General features: G+C 46.5%; 1 protein-coding gene across 1 annotated transcript in view; it reads left to right on the plus strand.

Annotated features, from left to right (window-relative positions):
• Nucleotides 1–5,411: 5,411 nt before the first annotated feature.
• Nucleotides 5,412–16,246, plus strand: part of E2F6 (E2F transcription factor 6) — a 53,144-nt gene continuing 42,309 nt past the window's right edge. The window contains exons 1-2 of the mRNA XM_040348579.1: nucleotides 5,412–5,620; nucleotides 11,944–12,001. Of these exons, the coding sequence (XP_040204513.1) occupies nucleotides 5,549–5,620; nucleotides 11,944–12,001 (130 nt within the window). The 5' untranslated portion in view covers nucleotides 5,412–5,548. The remainder of the gene's footprint in view (nucleotides 5,621–11,943; nucleotides 12,002–16,246) is intronic.

The following is a 16,246-nucleotide window of genomic DNA, read 5'->3' on the forward strand; positions in this document are numbered from 1 at the left end:
AATAAGTATATCACTTGGTGTGATTCAAAAAACATCAGAGAACCAGTTCCTTAAAATACTGCAATCTTGTGACTTTTGTGGATATCCTTAATAGCTGATAGCAGGGCCGATCCGCCCTATAGGCTCCCTATGCAAGCCGCTTAGGGCCCCGCAAAGCTGCGGAGGGACCCCCAAATTACTAGAGGCCCCACCTGGTGAGAAGTCATTTTTGGCCCCTCACCCCACTTCTCAACTCGCTGGCTGCATGGGAGAAGAGGTAAGAAGTCAGCAACCCTGCTTCTCACTTTAATGTACAGTAAGATGTAATTTTCGACAGCAGAACACCCCCTCCCCCCGCTTCTCAACTTTAATCTTTAATGTGACATGTCACTGTCGGCAGCGCCCCCATGTGACATGTCATTTTGCTTAGGGCCCCAGGGAGGTCAGGATCGGCACTGGCTGATAGATATCTTAGGTGACTCTTGTGCTCCCCCTTATGGTTCCCCAGTCACCAAATGTAGATACCCCTGCAGGGGTGACAGGCAACAAGGGTGGGTGAATAGTTCTTCTAGCAGCCAGATAGTGCTTGCTTCGTTCCGTTCCCGGGGGTCCCCATCCACCTTCCTAGTGTCTGGGGGGCTGTACACTAGCCTCTTCATCATGAGAGCTATTAGTTACACCAGGGGTGCCCAACCAGTGGCCCACGGAGCCCCCACGGGCCACATAAGTCGATGCTTCCTGTATAGCGCTGGCTCCTGTCATAGGCAGAGCAATACCAAATGCATTCTGCAGAGCAGTGCACCTGTGGGTTACCTTCATTGAATCATAGACTTCTGTTATTACCTGTGGATTTGGTGTGCTTTCAGAAAGTGCACCACACTTGCAGGATATAATAGACGTCTATGGCAAAGTGCAGCTAACCCGCAGGTAAGCCAAAGGTGCACTGTGTTGCATCCAGGGTGCGGGTAAACCACAGCACATCAGCTTGAAAGCAGCCTTATGCCCCTTTCACACAATCGGTCCGACCCATTCGGACCCTCCATTCACCTCTATGGAGCTGCAGATGTAAACGTACTTGTGTTGGATTATACCCGCCTACCTCCAATCCGATCTGCTAAAAAAACACAAGGGGAGCCATCCCCTTCCATCTGGGAGGATCGGTGGCCCCATAGAGTAGAATGGGCTGTGTCTGCTCTGCATATGCAGAGCGGACACAGACCTGTCATCTGCCCGCTCCACTCATTGCGGCCTGCGACCGGTTAACAAGTCGCTTAAGTGGCCCTCGCTCTTCAAAAGGTTGGGCACCCCTGAGCTACACCCTCTTCAGGGGGCCTATATTGAAGTTTTTGCTAATTTTTTATGATTTTCACAAATTTCACCCAGGCTTGGGTGGATGGACACTAGGGAGTCACTCACTTGGAAGGTCTCTCCTTGGGGGGTGCGTTCAAGCGCATATTATGAAAACTTTTTGCACAGCACTTACTGTATTCACTTTATCACAGGAAAAGTATAACAATATCACTGGCCCTTAGGATTAGGTAATTGAGTTTGTATACACGTTATTGAAGAGTAGGGATGAGCCAAACACCCCCCCCCCCCCCCCCCCCGTTCGGTTCGCACCAGAACCTTCGAACGGACCGAACGTTCGCGCAAACATTTAGAACCCGATTGACGTCTATGGGACTCGAACGTTTCGAATTCAAAAGTGCTCATTTTAAAGCCTAATATGCAAGTTATTGTCGTAAAATGTCTTTGAGAACACGGGTCTTGCCCCAGGGAACATGTATCAATGGAAAAAAAGTTTTAAAAACTATCGTTTTTTTCAGGACTCCTGAAAAAACTACAGTTTTTCAAACTTTTTTTCTATTGATACATGTTCCCTCGGGCAAGACTCGGGTTCTCAAAGACGTTTTCACAGGCATACTATAGACACCCAGCAGGTACAATATTTAAAGGAATTTTTCATTTTTTTATTTTTTTAATTTAAGCATCATTAAAATCACTGCTCCTGAATCTTTAGGTGCAAACTACAGAGCACACGGCCAGTACACACCAAGTAGCTTTAGGTGCAAACTACAGAGGACACAGGCAATAAACCACGTAAGAATACTGCAGCTAGCACAATCACCTGCCTGCCAGTAAATTAGGAAGAACTGATCTAGCTAAACTATACAGTGTATAAATATATGTACAACACCTGGGATGTATATATATCCTCTACACACTGTAACATTAACTGACTAGCCTGCCTGCCTGCTCTATCTACTTGCAAAACATGACACTCATTCTGTCCTCTCTTAACCACCGCAACACACTACACAAGGCCGACCTGCAGACGGCCTTTTATAGTGTGGGGCGTGTACTAAACCCCCCTGAGCCATAATTGGCCAAAGCCACCCTGGCTTTGGCCAATTATGGCTCTCCGTTTTTTGCAAGCTGTGATTGGCCAAGCATGCGGGTCATAGTGCATGCTTGGCCAAACATCAGCCAGCGATGCCGCAGTGAATTATGGTCTGTGAAACGTAACTCGAATTTGGCGCGAACGACCCGTTTTGTTCGTATTTAGACAAACGATCGAACATACGATGTTCAAGTCGAACATGAGTTTGACTCGAATACGAAGCTCATCCCTACTGAAGAGATAATATAACCTTCTCACTTGCACTACTCCAATTAACCGGCAGCGCCACTTACCCCATCCAAACAGCTTTTTACATATTAGACCCTGGTAACAGGGATCCTGGGGGGAGGCAGCAGATTATACACTTTCTAAGCGCGGATACCTTAGTTCACATGAATACCTGTGCATCCAGTGTGGCTGAAGACCTCCCAGTATACTCACCTCCACCTTCCAGCGATGTTGCGGCTATCTCTCGGAGGCTGTTGTCACCTTCTCAGGGGTGCCATTTTTTCCGACTTGTGATTGGCTGGTGGGGGATGGCGCTATTCTGCGCATGCACATGGGATTCAGGCCTTCCAGCACAGCAATGTACTCCAGGAATGCATGCTGAGCTCCGCATGCGCAGCTTAACCACTTGAGACCCGTGCTATTGACAAAAGACGTCAACAGCGCGGTTCTCAGGTGCCAAGTGGACGTCTTTGGACGTCATTTGAAATGCATTACCCGCGCGCGCCACTGGGGGGCGCGCGGCGGGTAACCATTGTGCCGCTGGGGACCCGATGCGTGTACCTGGCGGCCGCGATGTCCGCCGGGTACACGCGATCGTCGGTGTAACAGCAGGGATGTGGAGCTCTGTGTGTAAACACAGAGCTCCACGTGCTGTTCGAGGAGAGGAGACCGGTCTGTGTCTCTTGTACATAGAGACACAGCATCGGTCACCTCCCCCAGTCACCCCCCTCCCCCCACACAGTTAGAACACACCCAGGCTACACAGTTAACCCCTTCCTCACCCCCTAGTGTTAACCCCTTCCCTGCCAGTCACATTTATACAGTAATTAGTGCATTTTTATAGCACTGATCGCTGTATAAATGTGAATGGTCCCAAATTTGTGTCGAAAGTGTCCGATACGTCCGCCGCAATATTGCAGTCACAATAAAAATCGCAGATCGCCGCCATTACTAGTAAAAAAAAAATAATGAAAAAAAATCATAATTCTGTTCCCCATTTTGTAGGCGCTATAACTTTTGCGCAAACCAGTCACTTATTGCGATTTTTTTTTTTTTTTTACAAAAATACGTCGAAAAATACGTATCGGCCTTAACTGAGAAAAAAAATTGTTTTTTTTTTTTTAAATTGGGATATTTATTATAGCAACAAGTAAAAAAAAATGTTATTTTATTTTATAGCGCAAAAAATAAAAACCGCAGAGGTGATCAAATACCACCAAAATAAAGCTCTATCTGTGGGGAAAAAAGGACGTCAATTTTGTTTGGGAGCCACGTCGCACGACCGCGCAAATGTCAGTTAAAGCGGCGCAGTGCCGAAAGCTGAAATTTCGCCTTTGAACGAAGGGGGTTTATGTGCCCAGTAAGCAAGTGGTTAATGTACATTTGGAAAAAAATTGCAAGCAGGCAAGTAAGCTTGTATTATTGTAGAAAAGACAACATGTGCCTTCTGCAACAAAAAGCTGCTTTTCATTGCAGAACTACAGCTACAAGTTTTACAAACGTTAGCATTAGTTCCACTTTAAAAAGATAGAGATGGGAAAAAACTGACAGCGGTTTTAGTCCTCCTCTGCTCTATCCAAACTGAGAACAAATGTTCTGGCTTTAGATAGGCTTTGATTTTTGTGTGCTGCTCTCTTTCCTGTATAAGTGATATTGTCGTGTCACTATTGGGACTCCTCTTCTGGCGCACATGTGGCCAATACAGAGGTGAAAAGAGACAACTTATCCATGATGCCCACAAGTATAAAGACCATCTACACAACCTTCTACAACTAATATTCTTGTATTATCACTGGCCAGAAACTGGAGTTTTTTTTCCTCCGTTCCTCTGTCGCATGTACATTTTATATGCATAGCATCATTTCCCAGCTCTTTCCCCTGGGGAGACACACATGATGTGTACAGCTCTAATAAACTCTGAAGCCATGTACACAGGTACGGGATTCCCGGCGGTTAAAAGTCCACCGGGAATCCGGGGCGGGGGGGGGGGGGGACCGAGAACCTGCTCGGAAGTTTCGCCCTGTACACATGAGAGGTTTTCTCGTCGGGAAAACTGTGGTGAGAGCTTTGGCCAGGAGTCCCGGCCGTGCGTATGCTCCACCGCAGTGTTTACCATAGGAAAACTGCCAGGTTAAAAACCGCCGTGAATCCTGGCGGGAAAATAGAAAACCAGCTCTCTTTTTTCCTGCCGCGATTCACGTCAGTTTTCCTGTCGGGAAACCTGCGATAAAGCATACATGACCGATTTTCCTGGCCAAAAGCTCTAATGGCAGTTTTCCTGGTAGGAAAACCGGTCGTGATGCTGTATTGCATTTGCTTTTATCTATGCATCCAACTTATTTTCCAATTGTGTAACTTTTGCGCTCTGAAAGTGCTCGTTTCCAATAGTCGGGGAGCATACAGCCTTTTATTTGTATGGCAGGTGGTAGGCAGAGCTCCCAACTGTCCATGTCCCTGATTTCGAGGGACTGTCGCTGATTTGGAACAATGTCCCTCATTGCTCCTCATTTTGGTCTGATCTATATAGTTGTAGATAAAATGCATTTTTATCTATCAAAACATGTTTCCCAGCGCTAAACCTTTCATCTGATTTCTAGATGGCTGCATTTGTAAATTTCAAACGCCAATATAAACTGAGTGGAGGACGTCTAGGATCTGTTCTAGCAGATGAATTGCATGCAGACTTTTAAATCAGTCTTCACAAACATGGCTCCTTCCCCGGGGACAGCGTCCTACCCTGTTATGTGTCCTCTAGTGTCTAAAACCACGTGTCTTCTAACCAATCAGTAGCTGGTCATCGCCGAATCTAACGTAAGGCCGAAGGTCATCAGCGGGAATCCTTGCGCCGGATTGGTTGTGTTGGTAGTCGTGGTATCACGTGACTGTGAAGGGTTGTGGCGCTGTTTCCCGCTGGATTATCCATAGTAGTGGTGTAGGGTCATGGCTTCTCCTCTGTCGCCGGAGTGTATGGACCTAGTATCGGAGGACTGTACGCTGGACCCCGACACTGAGGTGAGTGAGGAGGAACTCTCACACATGGGCGGGGGAGGTTGTGGTGTAAAGGGGGCCTGTCATGGTAATAATTTGGAGCTGTGGGATCGGTATTATCCTTGCTCAAACCGCGACTTTTTCACAAAGCAACTCGTTCACTGTAGACCACGCCCTCCCACCTTTTCTTCACCTGCCAGAAAGAAACACCTTGTACTTCCGGGTATGAAAGAGCATATGTGACAGTGATGACGTTTGGTCCAGCAGGGAGAGCTCTGTCCAGAGCAGAGTTGGTCAATGTTCGGCCTGTGTGCTCTAAATTGTGCCCAACATTGAACTGGATGGTTATTGTGCCCGCTGACGCCAAAGCTGGGAGTCGTTGTTGTGCCCGCTGATGCCAAAGCTGGGGGGCCGTTGTTTGTGCCCGCTGATGCCAAAGCTGGGGGGCCGTTGTTTGTGGCCGATGACGCCAAATCTGGGGGGCCGTTGTTGTGCCCGCTGACGCCAAAGCTGGGGGGCTGTTGTTGTGCCCGCTGACGCCAAAGCTGGGGGGCTGTTGTTGTGCCCGCTGACGCCAAAGCTGGGGGGCCGTTGTTGTGCCCGCTGACGCCAAAGCTGGGGGGCCGTTGTTGTGCCCGCTGACGCCAAAGCTGGGGGGCCGTTGTTGTGCCCGCTGACGCCAAAGCTGGGGGGCCGTTGTTGTGCCCGCTGACGCCAAAGGGGGTTGTTATTAGGGTTGTTTTATGGACGAGTGCCAATGCTTTTAGTCAATTACTCGCCAATACCGATACTTTGTGGTTCGATTTGTGTCAATACAAAAAAAATTGGAGCAAATTGCACTGCAAAGAATCGCATGCGATTTATTTCATTTTTTCCCCTTACTGTTCCTGCGTGTGCATAGTGAGTGAGTGAGAAACTTGTAAAGCGCAACACAGGCAAACTGAATCGCCTCTGGGCGCTGTATCCATTCCATGGATAAGGAACCCCTTCACCTCAGAAGAGATGAGGGCCAAGGCCAAGTGGTCCGACTCCAGTCGGATGGTGGTTGGTAGCGCATTCCACAGGCGCGGTCCCTGGACTGCAAATCTTTGTTCTCCTTTGGACTTGTATCTGGCTTTGGGTATCTGGAGGAGGTTTTGATTGGTGGATCGCAGAATGCGATTGGGGTTATGGGCTTTTATTTTTTCGCATAGATATTGGGGGGCGTTTCCTTGAATACACTTATGTGTTAGGCAGAGTGCCTTGAAAGTGATTCTGTCTTTTACTGGCAACCAATGAAGGGAAAAGTGCCAATGATAGTAAATTAGTGCTGCTAGAAGTGCTCACGGGGCTGGAGGAGAAATGCCGGGATCTTGTGGGTATAGGGGGGAAAGTGATGTCAGCTTGGGGGTGAACGCTTCTGTATCTCATCCAGCCCTGTGTGCAGCTCCAGGGCCTGTGATTTGCTATCATTAGTGGTAGAGGTCGACCGATATGGGTTTTTCTCTGGCCAATGCCAATATTTAGAAATCGGGGCGGCCGATGGCCGATATATGATTCAGATTTTTAATTTATTTTGGCAGGTGGCACTGGATGGCACTAGCAGAAGGCACTGATTGGCAGGTGGCACTTATTGGCACTGTCAGGTTGCACTGGATGGCACTGAAAGATGGTACTAGCAGATGGCACTGATTGGCTGGTGGCACGAATTGACACTGGCTGGTGGCACGAATTGACACTGGCTGGTGGCACGAATTGACACTGGCTGGTGGCATGAATTGACACTGGCACTAACAGGTGACACTGGTTGGCACTGACTGGCAGGTGGCACTAATTGGCACTGGCAGGTGGCAATAGTTGGCGCTGGCAGGTGGCACTGGTTGGCATTGGCAGGTGGCACTGAATGGTAGGTGGCACTGGATGGTGGTATTGGCACTGGCAGGTGGCACTAATTGGCAATGGCATGTGGCACTGGTGCAAAAAAAAATGGTGTCGCCCCCCTCAGTACAGACCCCCCTCTCTCTCCAGTATAGACACCCCCTCGGTACAGACACCCCCCTGCCCCCCGTAGTACAGACACCCCTCTTCCCTCAGTACAGACACCCCTCTTCCCTCAGTACAGACACCCCTCTTCCCTCAGTACAGACACCATAGAGCGGTGTGTGTGTCCCACGAGCGCGGGCCCCTCCTCCTCTGTGGGTGTAAACAGAGAGGAGGGCCGCCGCGCTGGGTGTACCAAGATGGCCGCGGCTCCGGAGCTAGGCCGAAGCCACGGCCTTTCCTGATGCTGTGACCGCGGCAGGTGATCCCTTCGGCTAAAGGATCAACGGTGATCCGTGGCACCACTAGCGGCCATGTTAAATATTGGCCTAATTTGGATAAAAATTGGCCGATGTCGATTTCTCCAAAACTGCCAAATATCAGCGATATATCGGCCTGCCGATATATTGGTCGACCTCTAATTGGTGGACCAGACACCTATGCAGATTATTTTGCATGTGGTCAGATATGTACTGAATTTAAACATTTTTTAAACCGCCCACTAGATGTCACTTTTCCCCCAGTGCTGGGGGTGGTTATTGTACCCACCGACACCACTGCTGAGGGTTGTAATTGTGCTCATGGACACCAATGCTAAGGATTGTAATTGTGCTCACTGACACCAATGCTGAGGGTTATTTTACTCTTTCTCTTTAGTGTGCATTAACCACTTAAGACCCGGACCAATATGCAGGTAAAGGACCAGGCCCCTTTTTGCGATTCGGCACTGCGTCGCTTCAACTGACAATTGCGCGGTCGTGCGACGTGGATCCCAAACAAAATTGGCGTCCTTTTTTTCCCACAAATGGAGCTTTCTTTTGGTGGTATTTGATCACCTCTGCGGTTTTTATTTTTTGCGATATATAAATAAAAATAGAGCGACAATTTTGAAAAAAATGCAATATTTTTTACTTTTTGCTATAAAAAAATATCACCCAAAAATATATAAAAAAATATATTTTTTCCTCAGTTTAGGCCGATACGTATTCTTCTACATATTTTTGGTAAAAAAAATCACAATAAGGGTTTATCGGTTGGTTTGTGCAAAATTTATAGTGTTTACAAAATAGGGGATATTTTTATTGCATTTTTATTATATTTTTTTTACTACTAATGGCGGCGATCAGCGATTTTTTTTTTTTTTTTTTTTTATTTTTTTTTTTATTTATTTATTTTTTTTTTATTTATTTATTTATTTATTTTTTCGTGACTGCGACATTATGGCGGACACTTCGGACAATTTTGGCACATTTATGGGACCATTGTCATTTTCACAGCAAAAAATGCATTTAAAATGCATTGTTTATTGTGGAAATGACAGTTGCAGTTTGGGAGTTAACCACAGGGGGCGCTGAAGGAGTTATGTGGAGTTATGTTTCACCTAGTGTGTGTTTACAACTGTAGGGGGGTGTGGCTGTAGGAGTGACGTCATCGATTGTGTCTCCATATAAAGGGGATGACACGATCGATGCAGCCGCCACAGTGAAGCACGGGGAAGCCGTGTTTACACTCGGCTCTCCCCATTCTTCAGCTCTGGGGACCGATCGCGGGACCCCAGCGGCGATCGAGTCCCGGAGCTTCGGACCGGGTGGGGGGTGCGCGCCCGCGACCCACGGCTGGGTAGATGTACAGGATGTACCGGTACGTACATCTGCCCAGCCGTGCCATTCTGCTGACGTATATTTACAGGAGGTGGTCCTTAAGTGGTTAAAGTGATTTTTTTTTTTTTTAAACAAACTTGTTATACTTGCCTGCTCTGTGTAATGGTTTTGCACAGAGCCGCCCAGATCATCCACTTCTGGGGTGCCTCGCCGATGCTTCTGGCTCCTCCTGCCTTCAGAGTGCCTCAATAGCAAGCTGCAAGGTAAAAAAACTTCTGCCTTTAGATTAGAACCACTCACTTCCAGGACTACATGTCCCATGAGGCATTGCTCCTCACACTTTCACATTCACAAATTCTCAGGCACTTGGTGACATGTATGAATGGTGTACTGAGCTGTATGTGTGCTGCAATGTATTTCCTGATATGTAAACAAATAATGCATTCTATATGCAGGCCAACTAATCAACTGGCCGATTAATCAATTATGAAAATAGTTGACAACTATTTTCATAATCGATTAGTTGTTTTGGCCCTACTATTTTTGGTACAATAAAATCTCAATAAGCGTTTATCGATTGGTTTGTGCAAAATTTATAGCGTTTACAAAATAGGGGATAGTTTTATTGCATTTTTATTAATCTTTTTTTTTTTTTTTTTTTTTTTACTACTAATGGCGGCGATCAGCGTTTTTTTTTTTTTTTCTGTGACTGCGACATTATCGCATCGGACAATTTTGACACATTTTTGGGACCATTGTCATTTTCACAGCAAAAAGTGCTATAAAAATGCATTGATTACTGTGAAAATTACAATTGCAGTTTGGGAGTTAACCACTCGGGGGCACGGAAGAGGTTAAGTGTGACCTCCATATGTGTTTCTAACTGTAGGGGGCGGGGCTGGATGTGTGACGTCATTGATCGCCTTTCCCTATATCAGGGAACAGACGATCAATGACAGTGCCACTGTGAAGAACGGGGAAGGTGTGTTTACACACACCTCTCCCCATTCTTCAGCTCCTGTGACCGATCGCGGGACTCCGGCGGCGATCGGGTCCCGCGGTCAAGGAGCTTCGGACCGGGTCACGGGTGCGCGACCCACATTCTGCCGACGTATATCGGCGTTAGGCGGTCCTTAAGTGGTTAAAAAAAAAAACATTTTGACAAAAAAAATAAATGAAGTGTTAAGATGCATTATAGACTGTTATTTTTGAATGGGCTGCCTTAGTGCTCCTCAACACACAAAAACAGGCTGCTATTGTGCAGCCCTCTGGAAGTGTTGGCCCCACATGGGGCCTTCTTCTATTTTCAAGTTTACTTCCACTGTTCTAGTGCGACTCCATCCTTGTGGCTGAATGTAATACAGGGAGAGAGGAAAGGCGAGTATGAGCTGCTTCATAGGAGACATTAAAGTTAAACTTTGAGGAAAATAAAAATGCTGCGCCTGCGCCGCAATAGTTAAATGCTGGGTTAGAGCGGTTGACAGTACTTGTAGTTCTTTCATTCACAGATCGCTGTGCATGAATAACACGGCTATGTGGGCAGAGCACTGCATGGCTCCACTATTTTTAAAATGTGACAGGGGGCAGGTGTGGGGCATGTTGCACCCAAATTATGCGTATAGCATACTCTGGAAGGTTTTTTTTCTATGCATGAAGGTAAAAAAATCTCCTGTATGCTGCTCCCCCCCCCTATACTCACCTGAGCCCCCCCCTTGATCCAGCAATGTGCACCAGAGCCTCGGCTGTCCTAGGACTCCCTTTCCTCATTGGCTGAGACAGCAGCGGAGGCATTGGCACAGACTGCTGTCAATCGCAGCTGGTGAGCCAGTGAGGAGAGAGTAGGAAGTGGGGCAGAGCTGTGACTGTGTCTTATGGACACATAGAGCAGGGCTCGGGAGCAAGCATACGCCAGTGCCCCCATAGCAAGCGGCTTGCTATTGGGGTCACTTGTCATGGGGGGGGGGGTGAGAAGAGGAGGATTGGGGCTTCTCTGTGCAAAACCACTGCACAGAGCAGGTAAATATAACCTGTTTGCTATAATAATAAAAAGCCAAACCTTTAATAGCACTTAAATGACACTTGGGTCGATTTACATTTTAGGGGTTCTCGGGGGTCCCTTTCCTCAGCGCCACACAGAGACTATCCAAGTGTTCACCATAAATCATAGAAACAGACATACTGGAGTGTTGTTGAATTTTTGCTTTGCTACTTGTATTACTTCAGGAACCCCACTGGTCTAGCACTGCACTGCAAGGGAAGTTTAGCTCAGAACACAGAGGATGGACACCACCCCTGCTAGTAGAGACAGGACCTACCTGGAGAGTGCATGTGCATTGAAGACAGCACTTGGCTTTGGAATTTCATAAATGCACAGAGCCCGTGTTGCATCTTTATTTGTAAAAGATAGTTTATGCAAATAATGAAGATTCACATCACTTTGTAAACACTGAAATAAATAAGTTGATTGTAAACCCATTGCAGTTTTACAGTTCTTGGCATTGTGCAAGAAAGTCGACCAGGTAAGTACCTACCTGGTGTCTAAGTAGCTTTTTGCAGATATTTCTTGTATTGAGTGGCATGAATGTAAGTGATGGTGGTGATGTTATTCCTCCTCCTTTATGTAGTTTGCTGACATCTTATAAATGCACTGCAGTTTTATATAATCAGACCTACTGATGCTCAGTCTCTGTGAGCCTGTACTAATATATTCTCTTTTTATTTTAAAAGGGTGTAGACCAGGCCAGGACAAACCTTTCCAGTGATGATCTCAAGATATCCATGAAAAGTGAGTGAAGCTCTGTACTTTGCATCAAAATGTGGCTTAGTGCTGCAAGGTGCCCAGCTGGAGAATCGTGTATCCCGTCAGAAATATCCTTCAAACAATATCTATTTCCACAATGGGCTGATCACACTTTGTTCTTCATGTTTTAGTTTTGGGTGATGTGGGGAAGGGTTAGAGACCTTTTCCGGTTTCCTTTTGCTGAGGAGACCTCTTACAGTTAGGATTCTTGTTCTAGTTGTTCAAAGAATTTATTTCACTGGAAATATTTCCTCTCCCTTCTGTTCATGACAGGAAGAAGAGGAACATTTCTCAATGAGACACCAATGGCAAAAATAAATTTGATGGCTTTTAGACATTTTACTCTATGCACAAAAAAAGTCTGTTAATCTTGCCTCACAGGGTTTTGTCATATCCATAACAAATGGGTTGTGATGCCACCTTTTGGTAAATTGACACTGGCCTAAAAAGCGGGATTCCCTGCCCAGACCTAATCCTGGGGTGATGGATGTCTCACTGAAGATTCTCCTTCTCTGGGCATTAGCCTTGGGTTTTTCTCTGCCTGTTCCATACTTCCTGAAGTGGGAAAGAAAGGAAGACTTCACCTGGATCGGTCACTGACAGCCATGGGTTTAGAGGGATAGTACTCAGACCTTGCTGCAGAAGATCAGGAATGATCTGCAAGGTTGATGATCACCACTGTAGCCTGCGGGCAACACAATCCAGGGTACCTGGTATCTTTTAATTATGCTTGCTGGTTCCTTTACAGTTCTTGGGTAGTGACTGGGTTGTGTCCCTAAAAAATACTCCTTTTGAGACATGCCTGCCATGATGGCTGAAGATTGGGCTCTTTGATAGCCCTTCAGCCAGCACATGCAAAGCTGTAATGATAAATTTCCTGGGCATCTCTGCACACAGGGGAATTGCTGCTCCCTTCGCAGTACAGTGGTTGGTATCCTGACCAGACTATTTTCCTGCAAGCATTGTAGTGGAGGGGGTTCGCTAAACCACCAGGTATTTTTGCTGCTGAAAACATCATGCGGCAAAAGTGCTGGTCTGCTGAACTCCTCTGTAGGAAGCAAATTGAACAGCTGCCCTTGGACAGCTGTGTCCAAGATTACTTGCCGAAATTCCAAGAGCTAGCGCACATGCTTTATGTGCTCTAATGTGTCTTTGTAGCCTCAAAAAAATGTTTTCTTTACAGCCCTAAAAAGGCTGCTGATTTAAGGGTGTCATCACACCCACTCTGGAATGGCATCAGTGTCATGGCATCTATTCCAAACATCTTTATGGTTTCAAACGAATGCCTTCAACCTATAATGGCTCTCAAGGGTCTCAACAGATTCTGGTGAATGCAAAAAATCAGGTTGGAGTCCACCCATTTGACAATTGCTTCACTTCAGCAAGGGGACTTTCTGCTCTCAGTGGATATTAAGGATTCCTTCTGATCTTTCAGCCTCACTAAGCTTTGTTGTGGGGGATTGCCTCTGATAGTTTGTGGCATTGCTTTTTGGTCTATCTACTGCTCCCAAAGTGCTTAACAGGTGTTGATTCTAGAGTTGTTGAGGACCCGTGGTAACAACCTGCTTCTTGGAGAGCAATCTGGTCAGGCCTTGACATCATACTTCTTTCAGATTTTGCACGTGTTGGAGTGGTTTGGTTGGGTATTGAACCTCCAAAAATCAGCCCTGGTCCTGAAACGACAACTGACATACTTGAGCCTAGTCCTGGACACGGCTCAGTCCAAAGTGTTTCTCCCACAGGAAAAGTGTCTTTCCCTCCAGTCTCAGTTGGAGTCCCTCAGGTCTCTGGAATACTCCTTAATCTGCTTCTGCATTGAAGTGATGGAAGAAGGTTTCTACCTTCAATGTGGTTCCATCTGCCCAGTTCCACTCCAGGGAGTTGCAGCTTAATATTCTGTTGGTCTGGGTGGGACGAAAGTCCACAGTCCCTAGATCTGCATCTGAATCCAAAGACCAGGTTAGTTCTTAAGTGGCAGATCTCTTCTCTGATAATGGATGCTGGAAATATATTCCTTCTGCTTCTGAGGACGGATGCTAGCTTGTCTGGCTGGGAACGTGTTCTGGAGAACCAGTCAGTTCAAGGAACGTGGGAAGTTGAGGAGCAAATTTTGACAATCTCTCTTCAACATTGGTCTTTCTGCCCTTTAGGGTGTCACCCAATTTAAGTGACAATGCCATGGTGGTGGCATATATCAATCACCATGGTGGAACAAGAAGCCATAGCACTCAAGAGGAGGAAATTATCTTGACCTGGGTGGAACTGCATGTTCCAGCTCTCTCCATCAGGCACATTCCAGGCATGGAAAATTGGCAAGCGGACTTTCTCACTTAGCAATGGAACTCAGGAGAGTGCACCCTTCACTCTGAGGTATTTAAAGCTCTTTGTTGAAGGATGTGGATCTTCTGGCATCCAGGTTCAACACAAGTTTGTCCCCTGGACTAGGATCCTAAGACATTTGCAGTGGATGCCCTGTCGACTCATTGGATTGTTCCGCATGTCCGGTCCTTGTCGCTGTGGGACCTCGATTTGGTATTGTCTGTTCTACAGCCTGCTCCATTTTTTACCTATTCTGGATACTCCCTTGTCGATACATGGTCTTCTTGCATTGGAATCGCTATTTCTTGGTGTACTCTACAAATCATTTTTCGGACCTATGGCCTTAAAGGGTTAAAGTGATTTTTTTTTTAAAAGTTTGGTTTTTATTTAAAAATAATAATAAATATGTGACTCCTTATTCCCCAAATTGTACCGCCCCATCTCCCTCTTAAAATTTGATGTTAAAATTCTGCCTCTACGCCTCAACAAAGTGATCCTTTAATTGAATCCATCCAGGCCAAATTGGGTTCATGCCCAACAAAAACATTGCTTTCAATCTCAGACTACTCTTTATAAACTTGCTGGCCACTCAAGTAAGGTAAGGTTTGGGATTTGGCAATACGCAAGATGTAAGCTCCATCTATACATGCTTATCCACCCCTGTGGGCCAGAACTACTTACTGTGCCTGATTTTGAGCTGTGGGTCGCACAAGGGGGTCATATATCTCTATCATTTATACACTAGCCTTGGTGTTGAGTCATTTCAAGATCTTAAATCAGAATTTGGACTACCTAATTTTATGTTCGTCCGTTACCCCCAGCTTCACCGTGCAATTTGGAGAGACTGTTCCAAACCTAGCCTCCCTTTTCCCATTGCACATATTTTTGGGTACCGACCATAAAAAGTTGGGGCTAGATTCTCAGAGTTACGCCGGCGTATCAGCAGATACGCCGACGTTACTCCGAATCTAAGCCCGTCGTATGTTTAAATGTATTCTCAAACTGAGATACACTTAAACATGCCTAAGTATCTTGGGGTGCAATATTTACGCTGGCCGCTAGGTGGCGCTTCAATTGCGGTCGGCGTAGAATATGCAAATGAGTCGTTACGCCGATTCACGAACGTAAGGTTGCCCGTCGCAGTAAATTTACGCCGTTTCCGTAAGAGATACGCGGCGTAAAGATAAACATGCCCCCTAGGTGGCGTATCCAATGTTAAGTATGGCCGTCGTTCCCGCGTCGAAATTTGAAAATTTTACGTTGTTTGCGGAACTCGTCCGTGAATGGGGCTGGACGCCATTTACGTTCACGTCGAAACCAATGTCGTCCTTGCGACGTCATTTAGCGCAATGCACGTCGGGAAATTTTAGGGACGGCATATGCGCAGTACGTTCGGCGCGGGAACGCGCCTAATTTAAATGATCCACGCCCCCTACCCGGATCATTTGAATTAGGCGGGCTTGCGCCGGGGGATTTACGCTACGCTGCCGCAACTTTACAGGCAAGTGCTTTGTGAATCAAGCACTTGCCCGTAAAACTTGCGGTGGCGTAACGTAAATGTCATACGTTACGCCGCCGCAGATTTGCCCGATTCTACGTGAATCTGGCCCTTGATGTCTACCTTTTTTATATAACTGCCTTCTTCAACCAGCAGCGGCTGACTTATCCTTTCAGTTAAAGAATCAATGGGTGGTGGATATGGAGGTGCTGGAGGACAAAGACTGTGAGGATGTCCTGCAATCCTGTAAGTTAGTTTCCCCAAAGCTTTCTGAGCGACTCGCTCATCTATACATATTGCACATAGCCTACTTAACTCCTATCCGCTTATCTAGGTACCGATCGGAGTATAACCCTTCCTGTCCTGTGGGGGAACTTGGTGGTTCTTTTTACCACTTATGGTTATGCCCAGTC

The sequence above is a fragment of the Rana temporaria genome, chromosome 4 (genome assembly GCF_905171775.1).
Source record: "Rana temporaria chromosome 4, aRanTem1.1, whole genome shotgun sequence".
Lineage (NCBI taxonomy): Eukaryota > Metazoa > Chordata > Amphibia > Anura > Ranidae > Rana > Rana temporaria.